Source organism: Notothenia coriiceps, unplaced genomic scaffold (assembly GCF_000735185.1).
Source record: "Notothenia coriiceps isolate Sejong01 unplaced genomic scaffold, NC01 NC01_scaffold00000339, whole genome shotgun sequence".
NCBI classification, from domain to species: domain Eukaryota; kingdom Metazoa; phylum Chordata; class Actinopteri; order Perciformes; family Nototheniidae; genus Notothenia; species Notothenia coriiceps.
In genome coordinates this window covers 12537529-12546800 of record NW_011333040.1, presented here as the reverse complement: position 1 = coordinate 12546800, position 9272 = coordinate 12537529, and the positions used below count along the sequence as shown (strand labels likewise).

The 9272-nt window shown below is 39.1% G+C and overlaps 1 protein-coding gene across 1 annotated transcript; it reads left to right on the top strand.

The window, feature by feature from the left end:
- Positions 1 to 736: 736 nt before the first annotated feature.
- gnl1 (guanine nucleotide binding protein-like 1) lies at positions 737 to 9083 on the top strand. Its single transcript, XM_010777654.1, has 8 exons — positions 737 to 934; positions 1723 to 1867; positions 2942 to 3078; positions 3209 to 3360; positions 5124 to 5195; positions 6194 to 6386; positions 8704 to 8802; positions 9049 to 9083. The coding sequence occupies exons 1-8, from the start codon at positions 862 to 864 to the stop codon at positions 9081 to 9083; spliced, it is 906 nt and encodes a 301-aa protein (XP_010775956.1). The 5' UTR covers positions 737 to 861.
- The last annotated feature ends 189 nt before the right edge of the window (positions 9084 to 9272 follow it).

Genomic DNA, 9272 nt, shown 5'->3' with positions numbered 1-9272 from the left:
AATGTTTCTCATTATTGGCATTATTCCCTTATGTGCGAAAGTGTTTATATGCAAGGGTATTGATTTAGGGCCACTCCTAAAATAATGTTAATATTCTCTCAGTTAATTTGTCTTTCTTTTGGTCTAACCAACGTCAGAAAAGACTGAAACAATTTCATGAAGCTAAAGTTTTCCTTTTAGATTGCAGTCCAAAATCCAAAAACGCAATAACATTTAAGAGGCTACAAAGATGCTCTGGCTTAATCAAATTACTTAGATTTTAAGTTTTTACTTTTTTGTAGATTGAGTAGGCTAAATATTGAATTGACACATTTTTCAAATTTATTTTCATTGTTTTTGTCAAGAAACTATTGCCATGATATAGGAAACATTTAAAACCTGATAAACAGAGAGGCAAACACTATGCTTCATGTGTTATGCATAAAAGTATTAATAGATGCTACTGTGCATCCAAGTATATTGTTCTAAGCATTTCTGCTCCTATGGAATGTGTGAGGTGTTTACAAAAGTGGACTGTACCATTAAATAGCAGGGTGGTTTAATGTCAGCTGAGGCACCACACATGTAGTAGCTGTGTGTAATGGTACACGGAATGAAGCTATATACTCGGCGTTAAGTTAAATCTAAATAGTACAATCTAAAAAAATACCAAATGATCAAAACTCGGGCAGTTTTGAAACGCTGAAATGTGGTCTCGTCCAAAATGCTCTGCGGTCTGCAGTGGATATGGCGTCACTGAAAAGTGTAGGAGTCGAGAAACTTCATCCATGTAAATAACGTCAAGAAGAAAGCTGTGTGACACGCTGTAGATAGCAATTCGCAGTACATAGCTATATTTATTTACCAGCTTACTTTATAAATATGCCCCGGAAAAAGCCATTTAGCACCAAACAGAAGAAGAAACAGCTACAAGGCAAACGGGAGAGAAAGAGAGGTATGTGCCGTTAGCATAGCAATGCTAGCGTTAGCTGCTACCTAACGGTTCTGACTCCATTGATAATTGTGATTAAGCAGCAAAATGTGTGTCTGTGTGCCTTTGTTGGGTTGAGTATTTTCAATTAGAGCCTTAAACTATCATTTAGCCTAGATAACAAATATGTCTTCTGTAGGCTAATGCTAGCCGCAATAACAAGCAATATGACATTAGTAACTTATCTTGACCAGTGTAAGTAGTATTGTAAAAGAGGTGTCAAAATGTGTCTATCATTACATGCTATAACCTCATTAACCCAAAATATGACTACGTTGGTAAAGGTCATGTGGTAGTGTACTGTCATTTAGACTGAGAGCAATTTCAAAACAGCCCTTTACAGTAACCGCATGTTGGCTCATATATTCCCATGTGCTTTATATATTCAAGAAAAGGACATCATTTGTGACTGTCAAAGCTGTGGAATTTCTGACCTTTTTTCTGAAACATGAAATAATATTATAGCATGCCATACACACACTTTGAAAATGTCTGGTTTTCCTGAATTTGCATATTCCAACACTTGTGGGGAAGATATTAATACATTTAAAATCAATTGCAATGAAACCAAATATTTCCATTGATGACGGAGGATTTTATAAAAGCAGTTTTGACTTTTGAATCAAGGAAGAAAAGCGTGAATTAATTGTCACAGGGCATCCATGACAGCTAGCATGAGTGTCAACATTAGATATAGTTGGTATTGGATGTATGTCTGTGTTTAACTGTGGTCCCTGATCTTTGACTTCCAGGTGACACAGGTTCAGGGCCGAGCAGCCGCAATGCCAGTCTGGAGCGAGGAGAGCGACAGTCAGACACCTCGGACAGCGAAACCACTGATGTGAGGAAAATAAATCAGCAGCCCTTCGCCAGGGAAGGCAGATATGACCCCAACAGGTGAGTTGTAGCGACAGTATCCATACTAACAATCCCTTTTAACTTTCATAGAAGAATGGTATTCTTTAGGTTTAAGATTCTGCTGGGATTAATACACATAGGCGTCTTGTTTTTGTTCATAGCTGCTAGTACCTAAAATGCATCGGTGCGAACAGCAGTAGGATGTTTTAATTGGTAACTAAGTGATCGCATAATTACTTGGAGCTATATATCAAAGATTGCATGAGGTATATTAAACATATTTTAGGTACTTTATTTGATTGTACATGGCTTTCCTGATTGCTCTTATATTTGTATCCTGTGTTCATGTACAATTGAGAGGTCTTTTAATGTTAAGTGTTAAGTCTACAGTAAAAACATTAGATAAACATACACAACAAGATCACAACATACTATCGAATATGATAAAACACATTTGCTCAAATTGACGCTGACACAGGGTAACGAATAAGTAAAATAGCTAAGAGACCTGTTCTGATTAAGCTGCCACTTGTGCAGTCTGATGCCTCGAGGAATATAAGTTTCTTCAACTAACTGAGACATCTTTTTCTCAAGTTTGTGTGATTTAAAATGTAGATATATCCAGGGGTGCACATAACTTTCTCAGTGAGGTACTCAGATGAGTACCTGGAGTCAGTGGTTCGTACCCCAACTTCTGGCTCCACTCAAAGTATCGCGAACGTCAACAGGGGTAGGGGGTGCTAGTGCTGGTGTACTCCGTGACCACAGAGCGTGAACGTTGTGATCAGCTGTTTTAGCGCAGTTCTCCAGTGAAGGGGGGGAGTCTCCCTCCGCAGCCGGTTGGCGTAGTTTTGGCACAATTCCGTTGTACAGACCGACGCTAACAGCAGCCCTGTCTGTGCACACGGAGACCGACTCTGTCGTCCGGTGATCTAACCGCCTTCTGGAAAAGCTTCACAAGTACGTCGGTATGCAAATGCACTTTATGCACAAGTGACGGTACGCATTTCAGATTTTTGCCGCTCATGAGTACCTGCGCAACAATTATGTGCACCCCTGGATATATCAGCCCAATGTTAGGCAAACCTTTTGACGCCCTCATCCTCTCTCCAGGTTCCGACTTCACTTTGAGAAAGAGAGTAAAGAAGAAGTGGAAAAGAGGAAAAAGGTGGCCAGGGAGAAGGTGCTGAAGCTACTCTCAGGGAAAGAGGATGAGATCAGCATCGACGACGTCTTCCCTCCAGAGAAAGGTCTGACTTGTTTTGTTTTTTTATGCTTTTCTCATGACAGTCTCAAAATAACTCAGACGGATAAGCAGAGTAGGTTAATGGAGTGGGTCACTGCTGCTTGACACGCTGAAATTAAATTATTCACTACCAGGTCTTGGTTTCCCACGACGACCGCCCTGGAGTTATGAGATGACACGAGAGAACCTGCTGAAGAGAGAGGAGAAGTCGTACCGAGAACACCTGGATGACCTGCACTCCAGAAACCCCGAGGGCTCTCTCAGCCACTTTGAGCACAACCTGGAGGTAAGTTACACACAACACAAACATTTACCAAATTGGGATCAATAAAGTACTTCTTATCTCATCTCATCTTACCTTACTGACACACTGTTGAAGGCCTCTGTGTCCATCAAAGTGCCAGAAACTCATTTTCTGTTCTTTATTAGTGTATCTACAGTTTGTTTTGAGCGGTCTCGTGCGGAAGTACAGCGCCACTTACAGGCCCGGCATACAGGGGTTCCCAAACTTTGCCATGCCAAGGACCCCCATAGATATATCTATATATATATCTATATATAGATAGATATATATATCCTCTGGCGGGGACCCCCTGTTGCAATATTTTTTTTTTAAATGATGTGTACAAGTGCCTCCCGATGGAACATGCAGTGTGTTGCCACTAGATGATGTACTCATCTAAAACTTGGAAAATGTCTCTTCTTGTGGTCCTACCTTCCAGTGCTTTGCAAAATAATATTTCCTCACCAAAGTTGTCTTTGTAAAGAAATCTGATGTATGCAAGCAATTCTGCGACATTTGTTACATCCGTGCTCTCATCCAGCTGCAGAGCGAAACATTCACTAGCTCTCACTTGCTCCAAAAGCAGAGCAGATACTCAGTTTCACTCTCAGTAGCGGCAGCTCGATTCTGATTGGGTTGAAGGGCGGTCGTGTGATTTAAAAACAACAAATATGAAAAGATTGTCATCAAAGGACATAGATTGATAGATATGCAGTTATTAATAACATCTAAAAAAGAATGTATTAAAATTAAACTTTAAAAATAAATCCTGTTTCCCTCAAGCTTTGCGTGACCCCCCTGACGGCCCCCCGGGGGGTCGGGGCCCCCACTTTGAAAAACACTGTACTACAGCGTCTCCAGTGGTATTTGGGGTCTAAAGCAAAATAAAAATAATTAGTATTGTGCGTGCAAGCCTCAAAATTACAACATAAACAATATAATATTAGAGTAATTAACAGACACTAGAATAAAGGAAATGTAAGGCCCCAGTTCTCATGATCTTCCTAAAATGTCATCCAAACGGTCGAAATTCACTCCATTCTTTGTATTAAATCACAACAATAAAGGTCAGAGCTTCCTGATTTTCTATCTCGATCTAGGTTTTGAAAGCTCTGACCGTCAGCACGTTTTCTGTGAGATCTAAGTTATGTCTGAATCCCGTTAAAAGCCATTCAAACTTAAATGAATGTGTTTAATTTGAACTGCTGATTACCCAGCACACTTGCTTTGCCAATTTCATCATAATAGACATAATTGTTGAAGCTGTTCTCCAGCTTTTAACTGCAGGACGTACCATACATTTAATATGTCATTGTTCTAAAGTGGGATCATGCAGGGATGTGTAGGAAGTGTGTTACATGCCTGTTAATTCCCTTGTATTCCCAGAGGAGACCCAATGTACCTTGACTGGTGTGATATATCTCAGTTCTGCTCAGGCTGTGAGTTAAAAACCCTGCCGATCATTTTAATTTCACAGCGTGGGCTGAGCTCAGGAGGCAGAAGCTTGTGCAGCTGGTGGTGTAATAAGTGACTCGCAGTAATCTAGAGGTGATGGATTTTGAAGTGGAGCTGAGGAATGAAATTATGTTTCACCGGATATCATTTGTATACTTCTAAAAGGGAGCAGTACATTACAACAAAGTATTTATAAGAAAATCCTAATATACCTCCTTCCTAATAAGCCATCATGCTAAATAGGAACATACATGTGATAATAATAATATCAAACCTCCTGTTACATCCCACTTCTATTCTCCATCTTTCAGACATGGAGGCAGTTGTGGCGAGTGTTGGAGATGTCAGACGTCATCCTGCTAATCGTGGACATCAGGCACCCGGTAGGTGATCTCTCAAACAACAGCCTGTAGGAAAGAATCTGACCACTAGATGGAGACACAGTCAACATCCATCTGAAGATCTGACGTGGTGTTCATTATGTTTTACCACATCATTCTAATTATTCTTTCAAATCACAACATGTTTTTATTTGTATACATGTATATTGCTGTATTCAGGAAAGTGTCAAACAACAACAAATGCATATTGACGAGATGAAAACACTTAATGAGAGTTATAAATGAACATAGATAAAGATTAGGACGCAATGAAAATGATGTTACTATCCCATCTGATACTTCTAATTCACAAACACTAGCTACAATAATACTAGGTCGACTATTCTCATTAATTCAACCCAGGTTTCTTGGCCCGATTGATTGATTGATTGATTGATTGATTGATTGATTGATTGATTGATTGGGACTAATTCAATAGTCCTGTTCAGTATTCGGATCAATTTGACCCTGAGATCAGCATTTCAGTTAATCAATGTCTTACCAAATTTTTTTCTCATTGACCAATTTATTTTCGTATTTGTGAAATCTTAATATTACCAATTTTAAATTAAATTCTTGATTATCAGACATCTGCTGCCGACAAACGTATACTTTCAAATCACATATAGTTAAGTTCAAAGGTGTTATGGTCATATGCACAAAGTTTACAGTGTAGAAATGGCAATTCAATTCTTCTGACCTGAGCTCCTCCAACAATGCAGCATGTATACTAAAATACAAAAATACAAAATCTCGCATTTAGCGGACAAAGTTAAAAGCACACAACGAAACAAGTAAACAAACACTGAAATATAGTGATAAAAAGGCAGGGCTGGAGAGGGGCAAAAGACACAGCAGCCATCATCCAGTATTAATGTAAAGTTAAAAACAGCACAACTCGTCTACTCCCTTTTTAATAAGGATAAGATCTAGTCCTTTACTCGTTGACTTGGCCATAATTACTTTTCTAATCGATGGGTATCCGTACTTCAACCATCCAGGTGCTGCAGTTCCCTCCGTCCCTGTACAACTACATCACAGGAGAGCTGGGGAAGCAGGTGATCCTGGTGCTGAACAAAGCCGACCTGTGTCCTCCCCCACTGGTGATCGCCTGGAAACACTACATGACCTCCCAGTTCCCCCACCTGCAGATCGTCTGCTTCACCTCCCACCCAGGAGAGGCCTACAGCACAGGTGAGGAGAGAGAGAGAGAGAGGAGATAAGACTTCATTTTTTTATTTTATCAATATGTTTATTGATTTTCAGCATACAAAAGAATCCCATACATAGGACAAAGACATAGAGCCCAAAGCAATACATACATATACACAGGACAACTACATTACTTTACATTAAAGACAAATAACAACACTCAATTAAATTGGTACATACATACAACAAGGGCACTTTTATACATCGGCAACCGTCCAGTTTCCCAGCAATAGGACCGTATTTCTGCAGAGGCTATCACAGTAATTTAATGAACATATTATCACATATTATCACATTATCACATATTATCACATATTATCACATATTATCACATATTATCCTGCCCCAGGTTCGTTCAGAAGTTGAGATATGTCGTTGTTCTTGGTATACTGTATAAAACGTCCCCAGACCTTCTGGACCTTCTTGTTTGTCTTTGAGAATGTAAGTGATTTTTTCTAAAGGCAGACATAGAGAAAGTTCCCTAAACCACTGTGCAATACTAGGTTTGCCCAACTTTGTCCATGTTAAGGCTGGTATGCACAACTTAATGTATAACAATTGTTTTCAAAACATATCTCTATAAACACACCATTGACCGAAAAGGAGCAGGTAGAAGAAAATAATCTTATATTAGCTGCCCCTTTCTAAAAAAACAAAATAAATAGAAATAGATGGTCTGTCCTTCAGATTTTCTTATTCACAGCCAAACATAACGGTATCGTAGGAAAATAAGAGAAACACAAAAACGTTCAAAAAATACTTAGTTCCCACTTGACAGTTAACGGAAATAAACAAAACACCAAAACATCACATGTACAAGCAAAAGTGCAACGAGATAAGATAAGATAGTACTCCCAATTTGGGAAATGTTTGTGTTGCAGCAGCATATATATATATGTATGTATGTATGTATGTATGTATGTATGTATATATATATGTATGTATGTATGTATGTATGTATATACACATACATGGCCGTGAGAAGTAGGGGTGCTGAGGGTGCTGCAGCACCCCCTGATGGAGGACAGGGAATCTGCACGTCCACAAGATTAATTGGAAATATAATACATCAAGGCTGAAAATTGATTTTTTTGTAACAACATTCATAATTAAGTGAAAATAACACCCTTTTCACCCCGGTTACATTTTCAATTCACCCTGTACGATGGGCGCTGTACGTGGTGAAAGTGGGGGGTGTTGGCTTATCAGGCGCCCGCAGCTGAGAGAGAGAGAAGAGAGAGAGAGAAATAATGTGGAGGAGAGCTCTCTCCTGTCAGACTGAGAGGCTCAGTGAGGTAAAGGACTCTGAGGGTTCAGATAGTTCACTTTAGTCTAAGTTATCTCAGTGGGTCTCAAACAGTTTGATCACAATTTATGTAAACAAATATTTCCAAGGCACACCTTTATAATTATTAGGATAAATAAAAACAGGTTTGAAATCATTCCAATGTATGCTATAGGACAGTAAACCAAAAATAGCATTTTAAACTGGAGAGTTTAAAGAATATTCATAAATAAATAAATGTTAAGGTAAAATAAGAAATTAATTAACAACACAAATAAAATGAGTTACATTTATTTGTTATTGGCTATGGTAGGTTATTGGTTATGTTCACATACTTATTTGATTAATAAAATGCAAACCGATCTTTTTCATATGGGTGTTTAGAGTTGTACCCCTTAGATCAGTCTCTAGTCATTCTGCTCAAAGCGCACCAGATTGAAGCATTTTATTTTAAAATGTTACAACATATCTTTCCGGGGGGGCATACCCCCAGACCCCAGAGAGGAGTTTATGTCCACCCCCCAATTAAAACACGTTCATACAATACTGAATGCATTTGAAGCCTTTTTATATAAGCTGTCCACCATGTCAATACGTTTCTCTGTTTGTAGTGTAGTGGTCTTCTGTAGAGGTTTTTCATTGCCAGCTCAAATCTTGCCTAGGGCTGCAAATTGGTCATCCCCACAGCACCCCCCATTTGAAACATGTTCCCACGGCTATGTATACATAAGTATGTGAGGGATGGAATATTAAATATGAAACTGAATATATGAATGTACAGTGAGATTTGAAGTCCAAGAGAAGCTATGGAGGAGGGAGGAGGGGGAGAACATGGCGGGATAGAAAGAGGACTGAGTGACACACATGAAAAGATAGCATCAGCGAGCTTTGTCATTTAAATAAACCTGCCACTCAGGGACTTTAATTTGAGTGTAATACCACCAGAATAACCCGACTGGCTCTGGTTGCGATTAAAATAACAGTCTGTCTGCCTGTCTGTCTGCTGATCTGTAGTGCTCCAGAAGAAGCGGATGAGGAAGAAGGCTGACTGGAGTCACGCTGGAGGACCTTTAGATATCCTGAAGGCCTGCCAGGAGATCACAGCGGGGAAAGGTGGGTGTCTGTCCTGCATTAAAGGGAGTAGTTCCTTACTTGTTTGTTTTGAAGTATATGTATGAGTTACTTATTCATCGTTGTGTGTTTGGTAGCCCTCCACACACACACATACAGTACATTAACCCCTCCTAGTACTATGAGCAGTGGGCAGCTATTTTACAGCGTGCAAAATATACTTCTAAATATTTACTACTTCTATAAATGGCTGCTACTTTATGACTTTTTCATATGCTCACTTACTAGGCTGCTACCTATCTTCACCCATGTCTAATTATTAGATTTTTATTTAATTAACGTGTGCTTGCCTCTGCATTTAACATGCTAATCTCTTTCAGTTTGTCTTATTTAATAATAATAATAATAATAGATTACATTTGTATACCGCCTTTCAAGGGACCCAAGGCCGCTTTACATGGTGAACAAACAAACAAACAAACAAACAAAAGGGGCAAATAATAAAGTAAACA

Excerpts from the sequence above, each read along its gene's own strand:
- gnl1 (XM_010777654.1), top strand. The coding sequence starts at position 862 with ATGCCCCGGAAAAAGCCATTTAGCACCAAACAGAAGAAGAAACAGCTA. Across the intron at positions 1,868-2,941 it reads GGCAGATATGACCCCAACAG|GTTCCGACTTCACTTTGAGA; the intron begins GTGAGTTGTAGC and ends TCCTCTCTCCAG. Across the intron at positions 3,361-5,123 it reads ACTTTGAGCACAACCTGGAG|ACATGGAGGCAGTTGTGGCG; the intron begins GTAAGTTACACA and ends TCCATCTTTCAG.